Genomic DNA, 25,319 nt, shown 5'->3' on the forward strand with positions numbered 1-25,319 from the left:
TGTGTTTTGGTTCTTATTTGACAGCTTCTTAGCGCTTTCCAGCTGATGACTCAGCTCCCCGTTTGCAGGATATTTAGACAATGTGATGGCTCTCGGGTAGCTGCTGATGTGGGCTGTCACTGTGATCTGACATTTCCTTGGTGGAGCTAACAGGAAGTCTGCTTCTGTAAAGGCCATGAAATTTAAAGCCTCCTGCTTGTTTTCTCATAAATCTTAGAATATTGATTCCTACAAATCTTCTCTACAAATGCCAAGGGGAGGGGAAAAATAAATGTTTTCTTCACTGCTCCACTTTTTTCTTATCTGAGTTTCTCTGCTGAAGATGTTTCAGATATGTGTGCTCTAGCAAGGCTTTATTTGTATATCTTTGAGATGCTAAGAAAGAAGATGTGGCACTGCCTTGCAAGCGTTTTAGGAATCATCACAAAAAAAAGAGCAAGTTAATTAATTTTCTGCTTCTTTTTGTGATCTTTCTTTTTTTCCTTGTTTTTTCTTTTCCCTTTTTCTCTTTTTTTCCCCTTTTTTCATTCAATTCTTTTGTTCTTTTCTTTTTCTTCTCTTTTTTTTTTTTTTTTTTTTTAACTTGAAATATCCTGTGTGGGTTAAACAAGCAGGAAAGTGTCCTTGATATTTTCACCTGCTTCCTAAGGGATAACAAAGTGAAACCTGACTGTTAGGATTAGCAGCCTCCGGAAATCTAATATGATTCTCATGATGTTACTTAGTGCTTTTCTTAAAGTGAGAGTACTGAAAAGCATCCCAATTGATAGAGAGCAGTCCTATCAATTAGATTTAGTAGTTCACTAATCTTTCTAGCAGGTGTTACGGGTTAAGTCAGCTTTCCCTTAGAAAAAGTGGTACCAAAGAAATAGAGGGGAAATGAGAGCACAGTGGACATCTTTTTTTCTTGAGACGTTGTTTAACAGCAGTTCGTTTTAGCTTGTATGAGGTTTGAGTTTGACCTGATTTTCCTACTCAGCCCAAATTATTTACTGCTAATGAGAGTTACACTGAGACTTCATTTTTTCATTGTGTAAAAGTTGAGCTATTGTGCACGTGACAGAAGGACTTATTTGAAAATGTTTATGTTGAGCAACTATTGACTTGTATGTTTACTCTGAGATAATAAATAAGTTAGCAGAATGTAGACTGTTGCTTTCCTATTTGTGTTTTCAGTGATTTGGGACAGCATCTGGAACTTCTGGTTTCCTGCTTATTCCTAATGAATGCCATGAATATTAACTTATGTATGACTCTAGTTTGCTCATTCCTGTTGCAGCAGGTTTTGTTTGCAAAAATAATTACTTATTCTCTTTCACCAGAGTTCTTTCACTTAGTTTAGTCAAGGTTTGAAGATGGGTCATTGTCATCTCTGTTTGTACTATTTCTTATCTCAGAGTTTTATGTATCTTGGATTTCTTCAGATGTGAAGCAATGAAAACTACTGAAATCTCAAAATACATGTAGGTAAGGTAAATGGTTTTCCATGTAACCCTGCATTTAGTACTCATTACCGGTGTCTCGTGGGGAAAAAAAGGGAAGTCTGTTCATTTGTTGTCCCACAGAATAGTTTGTTCAAGTTCAGGGAAGAATAAAATCAAAGTGGAATTAGAGGGTGCAGAATGGATCCCTGCAAGTGCCTAAAATGAATTTTCTTATATTTAGGTATTGAGAGGACTGTCCCTAATGGAATGGTAACAGATGTTTTCAAGTGTAATCCTTGAAGCACTGTATATTTTCAGTTTCTCCTATGTTCAGACATTTTACTATCTTATTTGAATTTTGTTTTGCTTGTGAGGTTTTGGTCAGAAAAATAAAAGACAATGTGCCCTCTTAGACAAGCAATACTCATAAGTGTTACTCTTTTTTTCTGTCAATAATCTGGAAAATGAAAAAATACTGGTTAAACACCAAATCCTGTTGTGTGTTTAATTTCACAATGTCATCTATCCGTGATTAAATACTGTACATATATATTTCAAAATCCACCACAGTGTTCTTGTGCTTATATTGTTGGATTGGACAGATTCTATCTTTTTCAGCTTTTGCAAATGTATTTCAGAGATGTCTCATTTACATTTGAAAAGAAGATTACAAGTCTATGACAAAAAGGGTGGTATTGAATAGCAGGTTAGAGTGTGAATTTTTGATTTTATCAAACACTTTGCAACCATATGCAGTAAAAGGGGTTAAGTTACCTCTGTTTTCATAGATCACAACAGGGTACAATTAAATATATGCTTTACAGTGGAAGCACTATGCATTTACCCTGTCCCACATGAGTGCCATATCATTCGCGCTTAAGAGGAGCGAGATTATTGTAATTCCTTTCCTGTCAAATGCCTGCTGGATACATGTTCCACATACCTTCTCAGCAGTACACTAAAGACAGCTTGGATGATGTGAGATTAGACTTCTTGATTTGGCTTTGAGAAGAAGAGATTTAAAGACTAGAATAAAATGAAGAGTTTATTCCTGTAGATGAGAGGTATCTTTCTACCCGAGACAAAATGGTTTGCCTGAAGTTTTTGTCAGAAGCAGCAAGTGAGGTTAGAGTCCAGGTTCAGAGAACTCCTAAGGGAATATATATTCTTCTTTTGCATGATAACTGAGTGATTTCTGCATGCTGTCAGGAGATTTAGAAGACATAAATTTTCTTCTTCCACAAGGGATTTCAACTTCTATCTCTCATAATCATTGTGCTATAAGGACACAGTCTCTGATGGGGAAAAAATGGGCTGTTAGTTCCTTGGATTACAGTCCTTATAACTCAAGTCCTACAGCTTTCTTGAAATGCAGTGGTCAAAGAGGCAGTCTTGGGATTCACCACGCAGTGTGTTTCTGTCTGAGGTGCAGCAGGTCCATGAGATATTGTTAGAAGGGAAAGAGGAAGACTGCATCCTGAATGAGTACTTTAATTGCTTATTGGCTGATTAAATTGAGCATTGTTCACAAGTGGTAAGTCTCCCCCCAATAAACAGGGCAACAAAGATAGTGTTTTCCGGCAACATTTTAGTTAAAGGAGTTAATACTTCCAGTACTGCAGGCCCTCAATGTAAGTCTGCATTTGGATTGTAAGAGACACATAACAAAGAAGTGATTCAGCACTGTGGCACAGAAAATGGTTGAATAGAAGGGTTTACAAGCCTAGATTCAGGTAAATGGATTTAATTCTGGAATTTGAAGATGTCAGCAGCATTCTGGATGAAAAACTAGCGACCTTTGCTTGTGAAGACAACTGCTGCTAAGAGTTATGAAGAGGTCCTGATGTAAGTCTACTGAAACACTGTGTTTGTGACATGATAGTAAAATCCCGCAGCAGCCTGTCTGTGCTGGAGGTTTTATACATCTTGCCCAAAACAACTCTACTCAGTGATAAAAGATTTCCCAGTAAGATGAAGTCAAAGCTTTTGATTCCACTTTTAGTTGTATAGCCTAAAATGCATCTTTACTGAACGACCCAAACTGGCAAAAATCATATGCAATTGTTGTGAACTATAATTGACCTTATTTTAACATTATAAACATAATATTACAGAGTGCCTGTGTTGACTGGACTAATTGAATTTTTTCCCCTGTAGTTTAGATTGGTTTAGGGAGTTGTTAATTGTTTGATTTGGAAGACAAGGCTTTTAATTTGTTTAAATGGCTGTAATTTACAATATGTCTGATGGTATTCCTGTCCTGTTCTTACTACCTTGGAAAAACAAATGGAACTGTAAATGTTCAATGGATGATAAATGTACAGTGGTGAAAGGTATAGTTTCCCTTTGTTGTTCTAAATGAACGTGGAAAAGATGATAGACAAAAAACAGTCTTTACTAGCTTTTCTTATCTCTGATGATGTCTGCCTGGACAGTGCCAGACTTTTAACTTGATCTCATTTGTTCAGGCTTGCTTAACATCCCAAGGCCATGCTATTTAAATCCATATGCTCCGTGTGAACAGGTTTTGAATGCATAGAATTACTATTCCCTTTTTGTTCAACTTTGTTTTAGATCATCACCCTTGTAATTTTAGCCTCCTTCATGTGAGCGTTAGCATAAGGCCTTCGGTTTTTAGATGCTCGCTCTCTCCCATTGTATTTCTTTTATTAGCTTCAATTCCTATTATATTATTTTGTGTTATTTTGTGTTCCTTTATCTTGTTTACTAAATCAGCTTTCCTCCTCAGATTGTTGCCACTGTTTTGTTTTTAGGCCCATCTCCCTTTTCCTTTTCCCCTTTCCCTCTTCCCCTTTCCTGAGGCATGGGTCCATGGGTCTCCACTCCTCAATCATCATGGAACTGAACCAGCCTGTAAACCACTGACAGTAGTGTTCTTTCTAAAATGTATTGTTTGTCCAATCTATTTTTCATGACACCAGTACTGTTAATAGATACAGTTGCAATGGGAATTGTTAAAAATAAAACAATGGTATCAGTCCACTGAAATGGCATTATGTGATAAAGTCTTTTTGTGATAGAAGGAAACGATTTACAAATAAGAGCAGTCCCTAGCTCTGTAACAGGATGTGTTAGCTTAAATCCCTGAGCCTATGCCATATCTTACTAATGGCAAAAAGACAATAATAAAAGGCAACAGACAGTTTACATATTCTACAGCCAGAAGGAGCTTCTATTTCTGTAATACTCCCAGGTATAAAAAATTTGCATGTAAAGAAAGCTGTCCTTTAGCTGATAGAAACACATGACACAGTGACATTTCACTGTGTGTGTGTGATAACAAGGTGCTAGGATGTGATGCATTGGGGATTTTATCTCCAAGCAAACCATGGTATGTTGATTTTGAGAAATGTCTGAATCAGATCCTATAACATCTGAAGTGTGAGGATGATGGTTGAGGTCTGCACCCTCTAAAGCTCCTGCCAGCTTTTATAAAACCCTTTATGGTACCTCTTATTGTTCTCCAGTGACACTGGCAAACATGGTTTTAGGTGACAGACTGAAGAGCTTTCCCAAGCTTCGTACAAGTATGTAAGCTCCAAGACTCCCCTGTGGAAGCTCATGTTGAGGACTTTAATTGGAACTAACCATGGGAATAGCTCTCTAGCTAATTGTTCACATTACAAGCTTCAAAAATGAGATGAGCACAAGTTCCATAGTAAAACTGTGGCTGTAGTCTGTTCTGCTTTAGAGGTACTATTATTGATATATGCTGGCAAAATATGTACTCACAGTTCATTTAGGCCTCTTCAAGACTGTAAATCTGCAACTGCTTTGAAGTGAAATAGCGTTTTAGGGAAAGATGACTTCCTAGAGTGGATTTAGGATAGGATACATGGGATGCCAGATCTGGGATACGTTTCCCAGTTTGTAAAAGTAGTTGAAATCACAATTTTACATCTCCACCAAAACCATCTGAAGATGACAGGTTTTTTGTTTGTTTGTTTTTGCTGTTTTTGTTTTTACCATTCTTTAATGTACCTGGGCTTTAGCAGTGTTTGGTTTGGGATCTAGAAATGTCACTTAAACTAAGAATAAGAATTACTACGTCTTTTCTGTCTACTCTTTTATTTCTTACTTGCCAAATTATTACACTCCTCCAATCTTTGTGTTTCAAAGTTCTGTGCAAATCATCTTCTGTGATATGTTATTGTTCATACTATATAGTGAGGAATGAAAGCTGCATTAATTCAAATGTCAATTCCAGGCTAGAAAAGGCTTTCATTTTGGTTTGTGGGGGCAGAATCACTGGATTTTGGGTCATCTCTTGCACTAATACTGACTATATATTTGTGTTAATTGAAGCCTTACTAAGTGACTTTTTCCTACAGTTGGGTGACTTAAAGGCTTAGGAATGCAGGCAACAAACATAAGTGATGGAGGCTGGGGAAAAAAAGATACTGTTCTTAAAGTAGAAGTCTGTTTCTTTCTCTTGGGTTTGCACTTGGCCTATGGAGAATACTGATGTGCACAAGATGAAGCTGGAGATAACTGTGGTATTTTCTGTGTGCATATTTATGTTTTTGTGTGAACATATGCTACAGATATACCATTCAATCTAGTTCCTAAAACAAAAAGAATTCTGTTGTATTGGTTGAATTTCTATTAAAAATAAACTAGTATCAAAAGAAACAATGAGGAGAGAAAGAAAGAAAAAGACATGCAAATTGGTAGTGTCTTAATATATAATTCTCCTTTCGACAAAGGAAAATAATTGATTGCATGGAAATTGGGAAAACTACAGTGTGTAGTTTGCTCTTTCCTCACTAATTCATTAGCAAAAATCAGGAAAAGTCATTAAACTTCACAATTTCTAAGATCACCGAAAGGAGATCAGTGCTATTTGCTAAGCTTAAACCCTCCTATTTTGTGTAAGATCTGCAGAAACAGATGTATAGACGATAAAATAATGTACTAGAATTATGCAAACTCACGCATTACAATGCATTTTAATATTATTTACCCTGGGCAACTAGTCATCTGTAATTAAATTTCTGACAATTGACCATCCTTTTTTATTTATTTATTTAATTTCTTTATTTTTGCAGCTCACCTCTTGCTGCACACTAATGAGATGCTGTGGGAAACTTAGACAGTGTTTGCTCTTTGATCAGACCAGCCAGTGGAGGAAAGACCATGTAGGCATTACCTCAACGCCCTTGGCAGCACTTAAGTTACTAAGAAATCTTTGCTGTGCTCAATCCTAAAGAAACATTTCTGAAACTTCAACACTGTTTCCCTTGCATGCAGGATTCAAACTGCAGTTAGGCATTTAGCGTGACATGCATACGTATCCATCTCTTGCTGCATACCTGAAAACTGGGCAGAGAAAGATTTGTTTCCTAACTCCAGTTTTCTGTGTGTGTGCTGCTTAATCTGCTATATGCTTCCTGTATCACGATGACATAGAAATCGCTATACTTTCTTCCATAAAAGCATCAAATGTTTGAATGAAAAAAATGCTATTTGTTCCAAATCTTTTCTCTTCTTTGCCTCTCACTTCTCTTACTGCATGATACATATTGTACTGTGGATGAGATAGTGGTATGTGGTATTCTGGTTTAGTTCTAGTACTGTAGAATCATTAAGGGTGGGAAAAGTAAAATAATTTAATCCAACTATCGGCCTATCTCATTTCAAGGCATCCTTGCAAGCTCTGTGTGCTAGATGGTGGCAAGGCCTTTTTTCCTGCTGGCATCAAACTTAGTTCTAGAGCTAAGCACTGTAAGTTCAATGTAGTAAATGCATTTGACATCTGAAGCAACCATCCCTGAATTTTGTGCCTCCTATCAGGAGACTGTGTTGAGAAATTGGGCTGAAAGTAACATTGCTTCTTGTAATCCACAACCAGGAGCTCTTGATATACATGGCAAGCCTCATTCACTCCTCGGTGAAGTCCAACATTGACTGAACAACTTTTACTTGAAACTTGTGAAGCGATAACAATGAAATGAGTGCAAATGTGCCTGTAGTGGATACGATTCTCCCATTGTACAGAATTGTCGTAGCATCTCTGTGAGAGAACTGAAGAAAGAGGAGAAAGCTGCTTCAAGATGTACTGTGCACAGCGGTCTGAGGACAGCAATGAAAAAATAAATCTACTCCGATCTGAAGTAATGCAGTAAGCACTGGGACTTATTTCCAATAGTTATTAAACTTTTTTAAAAGACCTTATAAAAAAGTAATAACTTGCATTTTAAGCAGAAGTGAGCAAGTAAACTCAACTAGTCCACTGCTTTTCTTCTCATGAGATTCCTGTACGTGGTGTTGATGTTTCTCAGTAGACAGACTGGCTGTGGCAAACCATATTTCCTCCAGTTTTGGAAGCTGAGATGCTTTGTTTTTTCTACCCCATACCATTCTGTGTTTGTCAGGGAGGGATAGAGTTCTAAAATGCTACTTCAACAGGATCTGTGTCAATTGTTTTCTGATTGTCATTTCCACCACAGAAATGTCCTGTGTTGGATATGTGCCACTTTGTTGTCAGAGGAGGCTTTCAAATCTGGCACTGATGGGAGTTCATGGTTTGTGTGATTCAGATCAACTGCTGCTTCCAGCTAAGGTTAAGTGTTTAGTGTAACCCAAGTGCTCCTTATTGTCAATGTTTATTTTCCATTTTAGAGTTAAGCAAATTTCTTTTTCTGTGACATTGGGAAAAGTGGAGGGAAGAGAAAAGCTGCATTATTATCATCATTTCCTGACGTCTCTTGCAACCATTAAAGTCAAAGTAATCTCAGTAAAAGGTTGCAACTGGCACCAAAGGAACATTGCACAGTTATTCCTGGAGTAAGAGCACAAAAACAGACTCAAACTTATGCATGTTTTGTCTTCCTTCTCCTTCCCTTCACTTGCTGAGGCTGCTGCCAAGCCCTGCTGCTGCTTTTCCTACAACATGCACTCAGTTGATGCCTCAGTGCCCTTTCAACTGACACATTTGTCAATGCACTGGCAGTCTACTTCTTTGGCTGTTTCAGTGTCACAGTTGCAGGCTTTCCTGCTGTATCTGCTCTTCCATTATTCCCATATTGCAGCAGCTTAGATCTTGCTCCTTGATGTATACACAGATTTATTATTTCCCAACTGCAAGTCTTACTGTCTGATTACTTACTGTCTTGTAACAGCTTAACAGTGTTCTCTGTGACATCAAAGCCACTATTACATCCCTTTTCTCTTTCCTCTTTTAGTTCCATTACTGTTGTTCTATGTGCGTTCTTTATTTTTTTATTTTTTTCTCATGTCTTCTATTAGTTCTGTTATAACACTTCTGATTTTGTGCATCTCTACACAAGTACTCTGCCCTTAGCACCAATCAAGTGCATTCTTCTGTACTGTTGCCATCTTAAATGGTTGTTAATGAGCACAGATAAGATGTGTGACTTTCTTAGGACCAGTTATGCTGCATATCAGATATGAAATCATGTTGTGGATATTTGTAAGTAATATATGTTCAGAGACTGGACTTCTCTGTCACTGGTACTGGATACCTAATCTGAAAAAGTCTGTCATTTTTTGAAATGCTTGATCGTTACAGTAGATTTCCCATGCAGTTTTTCTTAGCCTTTTATTTCAGTACCGTACAATTGTCTGTAATTTTCCTTGTGAAATGCTTACTTCTTTATTGAATTCTTCTGCTTATTGTACGTTCCTCGCATCTCCTGTCATTTTGTTATCCTCCAAGTCTTCATCTCCCACCTACCTCTCTGCTTTTATTTACTTCATTCACTTCCCATTACATACTCATTTGACTCTCAGTGTCGGGATACGTTTCACCTTCCCTCATAAACAGGAGTGTGCTTGCTCTGGGGATACTGTACACCTGGGAATCTTTGTCATTTAATTCCACTGTTGTAGGCCATGTTGCTTTGCCTTTCAAATTGTTTTGTTGGGTTTTCTTTTTCATAAAGCTTAGTTATATCAGGCTCAGAACATAAAATGCTTTTAGTTGAACACTAATGCTCAATGAAAACAATGAAAAGCTCCAACAAAAGACTTTGTTTTCAGTCTTTGTGCATGTTTCAGTTTGGCATAGAAAACAGTTTCCTTGGTTTGCTTTCTGACCTTGGGCAAGTAATTCCCTTTGGCACATCTGTTTTCTTCTGTGAAATAGAGACGAAGATGCTGAGAATCTTTGCAAAAGATTTTTGGAGTTACAAATAAAAAACATTCTATAAAAGGTAGTTGATATTTCTATTCTTAACGTGATTGTTATTCTGTGTGTCAGTCAGAGAAATAAGTACAATGTCTATTCTTAGCGAGTAATAATGGTGATAGTTGTTTCCACTCGTCTGAGGTTTTCTTGAGTGGCTAAGTTGCTAATGGAAGTGATGTTCTGAACTCCTACAGGCTTCTCAGGTTTTTCACACCCATGTATTTTCTGCAACTGATGTAGCGGCATCCTTGCTTCCTTTTATTCTCATAAAAAATCTTTTGTCATGATGTAGAATCTGCTTCTCTTTTTCAAGGCAAATGCAAGATCTAACCATAGTATTGTTTGGTCTTCAAAATGCACTGCTCAATTTGCTTGTCTAGTAGAATAGCCTATTTTTCATTAAATTTTATTTAAAAAAATTAAATGCATGTCTCTTTTGCATTTTTTCCTCCCTGTTTTTGGCTTATGAAAATAGCTTCCTCTGCAATGTCACACACCCCCACACACACGCGCGCGGAAAAAAAAAGTTACTCTACTGTCCCCTTTCTGTTCCCTTTGCTGTTTGCACTGAAGGAAAGAAGACTCCCAGACTGCTATTCACAGATTTTCTTTCCTTTGGTGTTGGCCTTATTTTGAGCAGTATTGTTCAGTAATATCTGTTCTTGGGAGAATGCCAAGCTCATCCAGGGCAGCACAGGCAGCTCTTTCCATTGTAGGGCTTCCAATCAGACTAATGCTACCAGCTGTGTGTTCTTTTGTCTGCCCTGGACTAGGTTGTGCTATTGTGCTTCATAGTGCATCTCTTCAGCAGAGTCTGTTGTCTCCATACTAATAGTTCAGGCAAGAAAGGAGAGTTACGAAACATTAGCACTCACAAGAAGGGAGATGTAAAGGAACTTTGCAGAATGTAAATTATACTAAGAAATGGCTTTTCTAACTTTAGAAAAGGTTGTTGGTGGGGCAAAGGGATGATTGTAATCCTTTGCATTTAGATAATCCAAAAGAGTTTCACAAAGGTATCGCAGTATTATAATCCACTCATAATCCTGAGAAATCGTATTTCTTATCCAAAAAAAAGTCATGCCACAAAGTAATGGCAGAGGCAGGAACAAGATCTGAACCTTTAGATTCTCAGCCTGGCTGGTGCCAGAGCTTCCAGATCTTGTGTTTTGTTCTTGGAGGAGACGGTTTGAAGAAGATGGGGGAGGAAAAAAAAAATCAGACAAAAAGGGTATGGAGGAGGATACATGAAGAGCACATGGCTTTGGTTGTAGTAGATGCTAAAGAGAGAGGGAAAGCAGGACAGGGGAAAATGAAGGAGAGTTAAGCAGTACTTTGGGAACAAAAAAGCAGAATAGGGTGAGAAGCTGGATCTGAAATGAAAAGATTGGAAGGAAGAACTGCATGACAATCTGACTGATAGGTGGCAAGGAAAAGGTGTTTTTGGTCAAATGTCTTTAGGAGACGTTTTAATCTCTTAAAAGAATTTTGCCCTGACTTGTTTTGAGCAACTCCATAAAATAAGAATTGTTAATGATCAAAGTTTAAACATGTTTTGTTGTTAATGGATTTTCCCCTAATTTAATAACTTCTGCATAGATTTTCAGGGAACACAGAAGTAGACTAAATCCCTAAGATCTTATCTTTTGATAAAATTGCCTTTAATTTTATATTAAGCTTCTTTAAGTCTCAGTCTTTTTGTTTCCATATAATTGCTGCTATGCAGCAATTGTCTGCTCTGCAGCAGGCAACTAGCTATTAAAAAGAGTATCAGACACTATGTGGTGCTTAATAACTTCTCAAATAGTGCTGGTAAGGAAAATTAAAAGATTCAGCAACAGTAAAGGGGTGAAGATGAAGAAAGTGAGAATGGAGGAAGTTGCACAGTAGACTGTAGTAATATATGCTTTATCATTAAATTAGGTAATGAACTATAATCTTCCAAGGGCTGTGCATGAAATAAAAAGTTTTCATTTCCTTTAATGGATGAATAGAAATTGCTCATACAACAGCTTGAACAAAGATGCCAGCAGTAGATGGGATTTGACTCATGCTAGCAAGGAATCGGCATGCAAAAAAGGGAGGATTTTGGAGTTTCTGTGCATTTCTTAGTTTTCAGTCAGCTAAATGAACTTTGCAGATAGTCATCCTTGTTGGGATGTCAGGTTTAAGACTAATTTTGTGATATCTCTAGCTCTTTCTCCAGTGCAAGTCGCTGCCTGACTTGAATTGGTTTTACCTCCTCCTTTCTCTGCTTCCCTTCAATTAGTGCTCTTATTGAGCATTGATATGGCACCACTGTACCCTAATAAGCAGTGGTGCTTTTCTTCAAGCTACTTATCTTCTCATGGTAGAGGAAATGGTGGCAAAAGCCATTATTTGGCTAAGGATTTGCAGCCATGTATATTATTATGGAATGCTATTTTTAAATGTATTTCAAGATAGTTCAGGGCTTCTGAGTGTGAGGAGCCTTCACTCCTCTCAGCCAAAGTGTGGCTGCAACAGTTGAGTACTAGGTGAAAACAGATTTGAGAAATGTTAACTTTTAAAGATAGTTCAATTGTTTATCTGCTTGTGGTAGCAGTTTGTCAAAGCAAGTGCCCTATGTGTCTCTCTAAAATGGAACAGAAAATCTGCAGGTTGACTTGGAGGCAAAATAATCTGAATTTTAGGCCGAAAAGAGATATTGTTTGAGTGTTCCACTTAGTAGTAGCCTTTGTAATTTGGCTCTACAAGATGCACTTGCTTGAAGCTCTTACTGCGTCCTGTAAAGAATGATGTCAAAATGACATTTGTGTAGAGGTCTTACATCCCTCCATACTTGTGAGATTTCTAGTTTAATTTTCAAGGCTTGGATGAATGATTAAATTTTAATGTGGTGGATTTAATGTTACTGTAATTAGTAGAGCCTTTGTATAGAAGGAAATCTGACCTAAAGAAAGACTTCACAGCAGGCTTGTTAGTAAAAACATCCAAAATCAGCTGCACAACAGAAATGCAAATGCTCTTTCTGATAACGTTTTCTACTCTTATAACTTTTCATTAGAAACGATAATTTTGGATTATTTTTCCTAAAGAAACTCCAAAGCTTAGGAAGCTCACCTGCTAAAACTTAAATATGAGTTAGTTTCTTTTGCCTGTAAAAAACAAATTTTCATATGCATTAATTACAAGTGAATTTCAAATACTGCTAGCAGTCTGAGTTGTGTAGTGGAGAGGACAGCTGGTTAGTTTACAGAGAAAATGAAGAGGCTTTCTATAAACATATAAAAAAAAAGAAAAACAATCTTTAAAACCAAGTGAATAATACTTATTTTTTTCCCCACATCTTACTCTTATTTCCTTCTGAGTAGTTTTCAGGATATATTAAAAATGTGCTGTCACTCATTTATAATTCAGTTCTAAGACTGAGATGAACTGTTGCGTTATGAAAGTAGAATAATTTTCTACAGCAGAATTGCTGTCTGAAAGTGACTATAAAGTTTTACTGAAAATTTTAGACTAAGCTCTAGGATTGTGAAGACCAGAAAGAACTGTACTTTATCTGTTGAATTTCATGTAATTTTTCATGGCTTCTTTTTTCCACGTGAGCACGCTTTTGCAATGAATTCATGAGTGTTTAGGGACAGTTTGTAGATGACGGGTAGGCAAAAAAAACTACTTCTGTGGTTAGTGTGGACACTCACTGGAGGGAGGAGAACACCTCAATGTAAGAAATCCAGGCATTACATTATTACTTAGTCTTCACAAGGAGGAACTTGCTCACTATGGTTGCTCAGCATTCATCAGCATTCTGAAACTAAGTAAAAATTTCTAGGACAGTCATCAGCATATTATTCTGAGAGTAAACAAGGAATTAACAGCTTACAAAAACTGCACAGATGTTCTGGTTTCTTAAAATATGTTTTTCAGGTGTTCAAGTCACCCAGTGTTGAATTTTGCCCTTTCAATCAGGTGTTTATCCTTTTTGAAATATGCATTATTACAAACAGAGTGATGGAAGGGTTGATTAATTTTCTAACTGCATTAATAAATCTGTAAGTACTTTTCTTGTGCCATGTATGGGGAAAACCTCAGGTTCTCATGGGATAGATATTTTCTCTCTGACCTCTGAGTGGATATTTCCTGGCTGTTGTGTTGAAATGGGGAGAAAATTGAGCATCCATTTACTTAAGTAGTGATCAGTCTGGCAGTTTCTTTTGTTTAATCAGCAAGTCAAATGGGAATAAAGTTACTGAAGCCATTACTGAAGACAAGAGACTTCCTGATAACTTTTTCACTTTGACTTGTCACTTTGTTATGTGTGTGACTGATACGTTATGATTTATTATCAGGAAAGAACAGTGGAAAATTAGTAAGAAAGCTGTCACGTAAATTGCAAGAACTAAATCTCAGTAGGCCTTTTATTATTTCTTACATATTTATGCATCTGTTTTCAAGCTTGCTCTTAATTGCAGGAGTTTATTATTTTCCTGAATTACAGCAATCAGTAGTTATTTATAAAACAGAAACAATTGTAAGTTCTTAGAGAAAACATTGAAAGGACATATTTAAATAGGTAGATTTAAAAAATTCTGTTTTTCTGGAAGTGCTTATATAAGCTAATAGGTTACATGTAATTTATTTATTTTAAATTGTATTGGCTGTAGTCTTCAAACAAAATCATACTGGACACAAAATTAGGTTTTTGCTTTTTCTACTTGCCATGCTGTAATGCTATAATACAATGGAAAGTATAGCAGTACTAGCAGAGTTGAAAAATCCTAGGCTGTAGCAGGTGAGGATGAGCCCAAATACATCAGCCATGGGCACAGAAACAAAGGTTCAACAAGGCCAAGTACCAGGTCCTGCGCTTTGGCTCTGGAATGTGTCCAGAAAAGGGCAACAAAACTGGTGAGGGGTCTGAAGCACAAGCCTTACGAGGAACGGCTGAGGAAGCTGGGATTGTTCAGTCTGAAAAAGAGGAGGCTCAGCGGAGACCTTATTGTCCTCTGTAACTACCTGAAGGAAGGTTGTAGTGATCTGGGGTTGACCTCTCATGTAACTAGCGATAGGATGAGACGAAATGGCTTTAAGTTGCACCATGGGCAATTCTGACTGGATATCAGTAAGTATTTCTTCTTCAGAAGAGTGGTCAGGCATTGGAATGAGCTGCCCAGGGAAGTGGTAGTCACTAATCTTGGAGGTGTTAAGGAACATTTAAATACTGTGTTGAGGAACGTGATTTAGTGAGAACAATTGGTGATAGATGGACGGTTGGACTGCATGATCTCAGAGGACTCTTGCAACTTTGGTGATACTATGATGAAAGCTGCTTACCCTTAGAAGGATTTAGGTATGCCGAGATCTACAACAAGATATCCTAGCCTCTACTGCCATCCCTTAAAAGAGGTCTGGGAAGAGGTGGATCCTGGCTCTACCTCTTCTGGTCACTCAGGTACATTGCACACACTTGAACTCCCCTGGGTTGGCCCTGCCTTTCTACCAGGTGCTCAATCACTGGTTCAAGCCATGACTTAGCATTTCTGCTACACGTGACAAACTATATTAGAAGGGATTGTACTCAAAAAGATTGATTTTAAAAAATTATTCCAATTTTTAATTGATGCTTAGGGTGTCAGTGTTTGAAATTCAGTAACTTAGCATTTGCAAAAAGACGAGATAAACTGAAGACTGAAATGTAAAGCTGTGTGTATGCAAGCATGTGTTATATGAGAGAGAGTCTGTATGTATATCTATATCTATGAGAGATATCTATCTAGAGAGTCTGTATCTATATCTATGTTCTATAGACAATATTATCTCTATACAATATTTAAAAATCTTTGTACAGTTGTATAACTTAGTGTATAACTGAATTGTATAACATAATAGCGGAAAGTCCACTTTTTAATGTCATCTGCTGTCTGCTGGTTAGGAGAGTGAACGTCTGGAAAATTCTGCAAAGAGATAATCCATATTGTGAAACAATAGTGTTTATTCTGTGTTCCTTCATTGTTGAGTTTGCAGTGGGAGTGTGTAAGCCTATATGAACTTGATATTTCTTCTGTCCCAAGTGAGGTCTTAAAAGAGAATATTTTTGTATCTCTAGTTGGTAGTAAGCTAATGCAACTTGATTGTATCCAAAGTAGGTCAAGAATCAGCTTGAAAATGCAATCTTTAGGGTTATAAGTAATTTCAATTGTAACTATTTTGAAAGGCAAACTACCATTTACGTAATTTCATGTGTGTGTTTGTACATTATATTTTTTGTTACAAGTGGTATCGAATATAACTTGAATATTTGAGGTTCAAAAAGAAGCGCAAACAGGGTTTGGAATTTGTTTGAACTAGAGCTTTTAGTCAGTTATTAAGGTACAGTGGCAAGATTTGAAGGACTAGGAGAAGGATTCAACTAAGATTTGGTTAATGGATGGGAAGGGGAAGAGGCTAAGGAAACACGTAGAACTCAGTCTCACATTGTACCAAGGTGCTCTTCTGCTGGAGCCAACAATTTCTGCTTACATTATATGGATATTGTATGTGATAGTATAACATTTGTGATTCTCTGATAAGGTATAAGTTTTACTTTCTATGTGTATATATTATAGGAATATATTTCTGTTCAAAAAATAATGTAGTCGTGGTCTGACTCAGAGGTGAGCTCTGCAATTCATCGACTCATTTTCTAGAAAAACTGTTTCTGAGATAACAACCCTTTTTCCAGCATCTAACTCTGTATTAAATAGTTTCTAAGTGTACAGGAAAAAGTTCTATTTGCAATCATAATTAAACGCATAGTACCCCAACCCCAATGCGTACAATTCTCATAAACGTCCTGGAAGAAAGGGCTAAATGGGCAGCTTCGGTCTTGAAGCTATTGTAACAAACAAACGTGGCTCAGTGTCAAGAGAGAAGGTGTTAAGCCTTTATACAGTTTATTTGCTGATATTAGCATTTGGCCCTGTGGAGCTAAACGTTTCCCGCCGCTTTCTTCCCCTTCGTGTTTCAATAACGTTTCCCACTACCTGGTGTTACAGTGAGTACACTGATTATTCTCAGTCTGAAAGTGTGTGCCTGTAAGTGTACACATCTCCAAGCTATTTTTGCAATGTGAGCTGACTCAGGTATATTTTTAAATATATCTGTCTGAGAGACAGCAATGTTGCACTCAGTATTTTATTTGTGTAGTATCAGGACTTCCTAGTACTAAATTTTTGTTGAATTAAAGCAGACATCTGCAAAATCTAGAATTGATTTTATTTGTCAATATTTAACTGGAAAGATATCTATTGAAATATAAGTAGCTCTAGGTATTTATTGATGGATAGATCGATATATATATATATATATATATATATATATATATAGATAGATATAGATATATATAGATATATATATATATTATTTTTTTTTCTCAAGCAGTAGCATTTTCATCAGAATGTGCAACCTAAAAATTGCAGTACTTTACAGGAAAACTATGTCAGTAAAGAGTTTCCAAAAATACCTAAACACAACTTGACAAACTGTTTACTTTCCTGAAAGCGAGGATGATGAGAAATATAAGCAAGCAGCATACTAGGTCAATAGCTAATGAGAATTTTAAGATGTTCTGAATATTACAAATGTGTGAAACACTGATTTATTTTTTTTAAATAATTTTCTAGAAAAGATAGTTGTGAGTATTAACAATCTATTATTTCCTTTAACCTAAAGCCAGCAGCTGGTCAAAAGCTGTTGTATGCTCAGAGCTAATACAAAGTAACACACTATTCTAACCCAAAACACTTGGAAAGCTTTGTGAGAGCAGTCATCCTCCTATTTGCGTGAGGTGTTTGCATCAGTTAGAGCCTCTGTGGTATCATGTTTCAAGTCTCAGTATCTTAATGAGAATCATGTGCTGTCTTTCTAAAAAGGCATTTCCCTGCATTTAAGACCTCCAACACCATCCTTTGCGAGTCATGCTCTCCATGAGCCTGATTGCAGGAACTCCATTTAAGTTGAATCATTCCTTATGCTGTAAATATTTATATTTCAATCAGTAAGTGTTTGTGGAATGAAACATTACTCATTGTGAGCAAGAGCCATATGATATAAGACAACAGGTATGCCACAAGAGTATGCTTTTATATTTTTAGGGGAATATATTCTCACATATGGGTTTTCTGCTTTTTGCTTGCACCTGTTATGTGCACGGATTATTCCTGAATGGTAATTACGCAGTTAATATTAGATGTGTGTAGGTAAATGCATACTATGATTTGATGATTCTCTTTACCATCTCATTGTAGAATTTCTACATGTGTATACTGATTAAGTGCATATGCAGCTTTGCTTGTGGCAAACTGAGCATTTCAGAATTTGGCTTTGGGTGTACTCTGGGGAATTATGCTACAAGCTTCTACTGCTTCGTCATTCAAGCTCTCAATTCTATTAGAAGCCCAACATAAACACTTGACTCTGCTTTGTTTCACAGGGTAATTCTGCAAAATTACAGACCTAATCATTGTTAATTCTTTTGGTATTTATTGATTGCATTAACATTAATCATGATAAACATCTCTGGTATTAATATGGTTGGCATTTATATAGTACTTCAGTTTGTCTGCTTGTAAATCAGCCATCATTAGCTGAACAATTAGTTACAGGGTGTTTTTTGTGTAAGCAACACCATGTCTTTCTTAAGGAACTGAGGAGAGTGAACACAAAAACCGTTCTCTGTGTTTTGAAAGCATTTTATTTATTTTTATTTTTTATTATTATTATTATTTTATTTTTATTTTAAGGAAAAGAAGAAAAAGCTTATGAAAATGATAAGTTACATAAGATCATTGCATAAGTCTTTTAAAACCCAGTAGCATCTCCATTTTTGCTTAGATAAGTTGATGTACCTAACCCTATTCTGCTGTTTCTCAAAGTTGACGGTGAGACTGAGCTGTTACTCCTTCAGATTTTCTCTGTATAATACAAAGATGCTATTTATGGAGCTGTTATGCTAGACAGAATAGTGCTTAACTTCCTGGGAAGTCACGTTAATTCAGTAGCTGGAATTTGCTTTTGATGTTCCTCAAAAGGTCCAGGAGTTAGGTTCCATTTTGAAGACATAATTCACTTCTGGGCTAGGTGAAAGAGGCAGTCGTTCTGCTTTTACCACAAGACAGCACACATGGAATAGAGAAATCTCATTACCTTCATGAATTACTCAATGTACAAAATTTTATCTGTATTTCACTTGATTGAAACCATTGTATTTCAGTGTCAAGTATCTGCACTTAAACGGCAAAATTAGGCCCTGTACAATGAACTGCTCTCATCTTGAACTTTACTGTGTTTTCTTACAGCCTGTGACCTGATGAACCAAGGCATCCTGGCCCTTGTGAGCTCCATTGGTTGCACGTCAGCAGGTTCCCTGCAGTCACTGGCAGATGCCATGCACATCCCTCACCTTTTCATCCAGCGCTCAACAGGAGGAACGCCAAGAAGCAGCTGTGGGCTCACCAGGAGCAACCGCAATGATGACTACACGCTCTCTGTCCGCCCCCCTGTCTACTTAAATGATGTCATTTTGAGAGTGATCACTGAATACGCCTGGCAGAAATTCATCATCTTTTATGATAATGATTATGGTAAGTAAGTAACTGGGTAATTTCTGTCAAATCCTTAATTCTGTGGAAAGCAGTCATTCTATGTCTTTACTGACTTCAACTATGTTGTTTTCCTTCTGAACATTTATGGTTCCACCAGTATTTCATGTTACCTGAGAGGTTCTAAAATCATTTGTTGTTTACAGGTTAATCTGATGATTTCTATGTTAGTTAGCTTATAAATGGAGCAATTACCTGGCTTTCTCAAGAGTAAAAAATTCAGCAATCTTGCTGGGTTTTTTGGGTTTTTTAGAGATGACAGTTCAAGAGGTAACAGGTAAGATTTCATATTCTGTCCAATTTGTTTCTTGTGTTGTGAATGTCTCGTTTTTTATAAGCTTTCATTTGATATACAGAAGCTGAGGTAGCAATGAATGTAGGACAGATACCTTAGCAAGAATGAGATGCTATTTGTAAATGTGAAACTTACAGAGAGAACTTCCGTAGTGTGAAGCACTTGAGGAGGAGGGCTAGAGAAGGCAATATTCCTTCTTTTTTGGTGCATTCAGTGTTCCTGAAGAACGCTGAGTTGACAGCAGATGTGTCAGTAAGTGCAACACAAGTAACGGCATCAGACAGTGCCATCCTGTTTGGTGATTCAGCCAATTTTAGTACAGATATCTTCTGCGACTGACAGCTAAACAGATTTTTGTAGTAGAGATGCATTATCTAACGAATTTTATGATCTTTTCCTATGGAAAATTGCTTTGAAATCAGACTTGTTTTCTTCAGACGCATCCATTATTCATATGCAATCATGATTGGTTTGGATGAACATTTTAAAACTTATTTTCAAAGTTAAATCTTCAAGCTGTTGAAAAATGCAAACTTCAGCAATTTGCTGCGCATAATAACTGGTTCATTCGGGTCAGGTGTTATTGATTTTTTTTGTTCCATGACTACCTAATAAATTCTTAAATTAGAACTATAGAAAATGATGAATAGGAGAATTGCTATTTATAACAAAGTAGTGCCTAAAAGTGCCAGCCACAGAATCAGGAACATGGACATAAACACTGACCCAAAAACCTTGCAGCAGAGTAATTTTTTTCACGGTTTTTTTTGGTTCATGCAACTGAGTACCTGTGTAGTTATAAAGAGTACTGTAGTCTTGTCGACAAAATGATACCTCTTTGCATGCATTTGTTTTAAACATCAAAATTTATTTAATGTTTTTTCGTAATTGTATTCATAAATACTAGTTTTAAATTATTCAGGTTACATTACTTAATGTGAGAATGAAATTCAGGCAGCGTGTCATTTTGTCTTTGATTTCTGGGTGGAAATCTCATTATGGTATAACTTACGTAATGCAGATGCCTGAATAAGTTTCAGACCAGGAGCTTATTCAGTGACACATCGACCCCAGATATGATTTGTGGTAGTCACTGTCTTCCCTCATCTTCTATTCTTTCTTTAGTAGACTACAAGTAATGTTGTGTTGAACTAGACACATTGGTAAAGTGACTCTGGTGAGTGATCACTATCACATATATCAGGAAAAGATGCAAAAAGACCCCTGCATTTAATATGTACTAAGCAGTCTGTCCATTTTCTAACGCTCTTCTATTTAGGCAGAATCATCAGGCTTGACACAGTATTTTGCTTGTGCTTAATTCTCTTAGCCAGTTTTTAATCTGTGGCAGTAGTTTTCCTTTTACGTGTGATTGCATGATTTTCACAGCAGTCCCTAATGAACAATCTTGCAAGGAGCTTATTATAAATATTTTAAAAAATAGATGTTTCTCTCTCCCCTTTTCCTGTCATTGTGTTGATCTGCTCCAAGCTTTTCTAGTATGTTAGCAGGGCACTGTTTTTCTTTCTAGCTTTGTATTGACCGGAGAAGAGTTTGCACACAGGGCAGGATGGAGAAAGCAAAGGCATAAAAGACATGAAATGATGAGCTGGGATCACTTATTTAATGGATAATAGAGTGGAAAAATCTCAACTCACTGTCCACCCTGCTTTGAGCAGGAGGTGGGACTTGATGACCTCTAGAAGACCCATCCAACTCAATTATTCAGTGATTGTGATGTTTGAGAAAGTAGTTTATTTGGATGTGCCTTTAGATGCAAAGTACTAATACTAACTAAACAGAAAAAAAAAAAGCCTATCAGTTTGAGTTTTATGCACACAAGTTGGCCTAAGAACTCCATAGCAGCATAAAGAAGGAGGCATTGGCTTTTGTTCCTGTTTTAGAATGAAATCAAGACTGGGCATTCAGCCCCAGGGCAAGGCATCCTAGTGCTCAATGCATCAGTGCAGCAAAGTGTGGTTGCATTTTGTTCCCTGTGGAAGCCAACATTCACATTCCTCAACATGTCTGAGAGGATCTGAGGCAGTATTTCATTTATTTATTCTCTCACCTCATATAGATTTGGGCTCAAATGTAGGCTTGGAAGCTTTGCTCCCTTGAACTGCTTGCAGCAGTTAATATAACATTTAGTATTAAAGTAGGAGGTAGATTAGCACTTGCATTAGTATTAAATTCATACCATTTAATAAGGAGGGTATTATTTGTTTAAAGCAAAACATATTCAGTCCTCTGAAGTACTCGCACTTGTGCAAACAGAGCTACTTACTACCCCAGTATTTTTTTTTAATCTTTCTTTCTTTTTCAAGATAGATATCGTATTAAGTGCTATTTCCATAGCACTAAATCACACTTGAAAATTAATGGAAATATAGATTTTGCTGTGTTAATTCTTTATTTTCTTTTTCTGTTGTTGCTACAGAAAATATGGAGAAGCAATGAGAAGAGTTTTATTAAGAAATTTCTTCTCAGAGATTAAATTTAATGATTTAGTAAAAATGCTGTAGTCGTATTCCTGAAATTGTTTCAGGGAATATTTTTATATGTGAAAAAGTGCCTTTTGTATTTGCAGTAATTTTCCTACAATGAAATTAGGCTCTTATCCAAAGTAAACACTGTGCTAAACCAGATCCCTTGCACCTTTAAAAGAGGTTGCAACCATTCGCGTATCAATTTATAAACAGCGTCATTTTTTAATACCACGAACTAAACTGCTTTTGATCTTTAACTTGCAATCTATCATAGATTCTTTTTCATTATCAGAGAATGAAAGAATTATTTATAGCTGGAAATGTGTCTTTCTGCGGGGCAGAGAGCTATTTGCTGGATGTTATCCTTTTGTAAAAATGACAGATCTCTTTTGAATAGAAGAAGACAAGTATATTCAATTGTAACATTTTAACACTTCTTCCAGCTTAATGCTAGAAGATTCGAGTCTACTTAAAGTGCATTTATCAGCTGAGAAAGTTGCTATTTGAAGGAAGTAATTATTTTAGTGACTTACAGAGATGGGTCTTAATGAAGGCATGAAGAAATGCAATTCTGGAATAACTGATGTACAAATTTTAACTGCTAGCTATTTTTTCAAGTAAAATTTTAGCTAAATTGGCTTCTGAAACAAACAAAATGGCGTATACATTTTGGTAATGATAAAGATTTTTTTTATTGTTGTTGTAGATGTAGTTAAACTAACCAAAAGAATGTATCAAACCTTTGCCCTTTGGTGATAGAGATTTACTGGTAACAACTAAGGCACAGAAGTATGGTTAGTGGTAAAGAGGTGAGAGAGGAGAACATTTTAATTTGAGCATACTTAAGTGGTTTTTGTGTTTCATTTGCTGCTTTACTTTACTGTATAAACTGAGATGAACTTCTAAAATCATAATGAGACTCCTTCCCCTCATCCTTGCTTTCTGCTTGGGATGATGAAAGTCAAACTCCCAGTAAATTTAATGCAGAGACCCCTTTTATTCAGCGTGTATTGTTCCTTAAGATAAAACAAGATAAAATCCTATGAAAACATGAAACCTGATTTTGTTGAAGAAAATTTCGTATGAGGATATTAAAAGTGTTCCAGGACAATGCTGTGCTTCTGCAAACACCATTAAAGGTAGCTTTATTGCACAGTTAAGGAGTAGGTGGCATGAAACAACCAAAATATCCAGTGGAATAATGCCTTCCTCAGCCTGCTATGAAAAGTACTATCTACACAGTATATAGAAACCAAATTTACCTCATTTAAGCAGCCAGTTCAGCTCCTAGACTTTTTGTTCTTGAGCACTCAGCTGAAGCAGTAGGATCACTGTGCTTCAGAGGACAGCTCTGTGTCTTCCTTTAAGCCTCTACTAAGATTTTGATCTTGTCCTTTGGACTATCAGCAGTTTGTTAAGTCACTTCCAGGCTGGATAATGGAAATGTAAAACTTATACCTCTGGAAGAAGTCACTAAGTTTTGGATGGTAGAAAAGCCACTGAGATATGTAAATATTTTTGAACAAGCTTCACTAAGTTATTTCACCTTTACTTAGTGATCTCAGGTTCAAAATGCAGTTTGTAACAGTAAATAATTCAAATCCTTACACACTATGGACCAACATCTGACCATGGCCAGTCCTCAAATACTGACCAAAAAACCCACCTCTTAATGCATGTAAGAATCACAGAATGGTTTGGGTTGGAAGGGACCTTTAACATCATCTAGGTCCAACCCACCTGCTATAGGCAGTGACACCTCCCACTGGACCAGGTTGCTCAAAGCCTCATCTAGTCTGGCCTTGAATGTCTCCAGAGGGGGGACATCCACAGTGTCTCTGGGCAGAATTTAAATCAGGGAGAAAAACAAATGAAATAATAATTTGAGATCTGAATGTGAGCACCCAGGCTACATAAGGACAGTAATTGACATAGAATGTATGTATATATATTACTATTTTTAATTCTATGGTGTACCAACAAGATGCAAGCTTTTGCAATTCATATCTTCATTTTCAGGCAGTGTACAACTCACTGTATTTTCCAGGAGTATGTAGATACTTAACTGCAGTAGTAAATTTTTTATGAACAAACCAGTCAATCACTGCAAGAACATAATTGTGAATTTTGTGCCATTTACAGTGTAGGTATTTCTGAGTTTGAGATGAAACAGAGAAAGTCTAGCTGCTTGGAAACATATATTTTTAATGTCTTGTTGGTACCAAAGCAGACAAACTGTGTAATCTTTCTATCTAGAAATGTTAAGGGAGTAAGATTGTTTCTGGAGAATGAGTTTTGCCCTAGTTGCTATTCTCTTTTCAACTATTGGTAGTAATATTTTAAAATCTTAATGCATTCTATAAGCAAAGAAAAAAAGAAGTTTAGAAATCCCACTTCTCTGTCCAAATTTCTGGCTTAACCTTTTGTTTTTCAAACCAGTATGTCTTTAATATGCAAGCATTGTTAATATTTACTGATATATATATATATATACTGAAATTAATATTTACTGATTCCAGGATTAGTACATCTTTGCTTGTGTTTTTTTCACCTTCCTACTAATACCTTCATACTGATGCGTAATACAGTGGATATTTGCTAGTCAGTTGAGTTTTTATTTAGTTTTCTTTTTTTTTAATTATAAAAATGAGGCTGCTGTGAGCAGGTTTTACTGCGTGAAGCAAAAGGAGGTAGTCTCATTGCAAATTGAGGTTGAATAAATTATTGAAAACTTCATTGGAAAGGAAAGGTTGAGTTTAGCAGCTGAAAAGATGTAGAGGCAGCTCCTGCAGGAACTTCCATTTGTATTTAACTCTCAGCATAAACAGGGGTTTCAAGTTATTTGTGCACTGGAGAAGGATTAAAGCAGTGGTGAACTAACTGCTTGCTTGCAAAAGCGGGAAAGAGGTGTCCCAATCTAACAGTGGATCTGGGGGAGGATGCACAATATTAAAAAAAAACAAACAAAAAACATTCAAGGTAGAGAGTAGTGAGGTCTGCAGATCTATGAATTTAAAAGAGATTATCTCTGTCTGGCGGCTTCCAAATAAACTGGGTGCACTGTGATAACATGGGAGTACAGTTCTTTAAAGATTGTGGAAAAGAGGAGCTCATACTTGGAACTCAGAAGGCAGAACTCTGCAGAAAGAGCTGTAAAAGGAATTATACTCATAGCTGATGCCCACCTGTGAGTAAAGGCCCCAGACTCCCTGTATCTCCTTTCAAAAACATGTAAAGCAAATAATTCCATTGATGCTTGCCTGCATAAATATTTTCTGAAAGGAAATGCATGATGGCCATAGACAAAGATGTGCTTGA

At 36.6% G+C, this 25,319-nt stretch overlaps 1 protein-coding gene across 2 annotated transcripts in view; it reads left to right on the top strand.

Annotated features, from left to right (window-relative positions):
- The window catches only part of GRID2 (glutamate ionotropic receptor delta type subunit 2), a 637,449-nt gene that overhangs the window by 371,547 nt on the left and 240,583 nt on the right, over positions 1-25,319 (top strand). Inside the window, exon 3 of one of the 2 annotated variants that reach the window (XM_065736492.1) lies at positions 18,915-19,199. The exons of the other annotated variant lie outside the window; for it this stretch is intronic. Coding sequence (XP_065592564.1) covers positions 18,915-19,199 — 285 coding nt within the window. The remainder of the gene's footprint in view (positions 1-18,914; positions 19,200-25,319) is intronic. 2 annotated transcript variants of the gene reach the window in all.

The sequence above is a fragment of the Cyrtonyx montezumae genome, unplaced genomic scaffold, assembly GCF_038088225.1.
Source record: "Cyrtonyx montezumae isolate F1298 unplaced genomic scaffold, pur_monq_1.0 scaffold_2, whole genome shotgun sequence".
Lineage (NCBI taxonomy): Eukaryota > Metazoa > Chordata > Aves > Galliformes > Odontophoridae > Cyrtonyx > Cyrtonyx montezumae.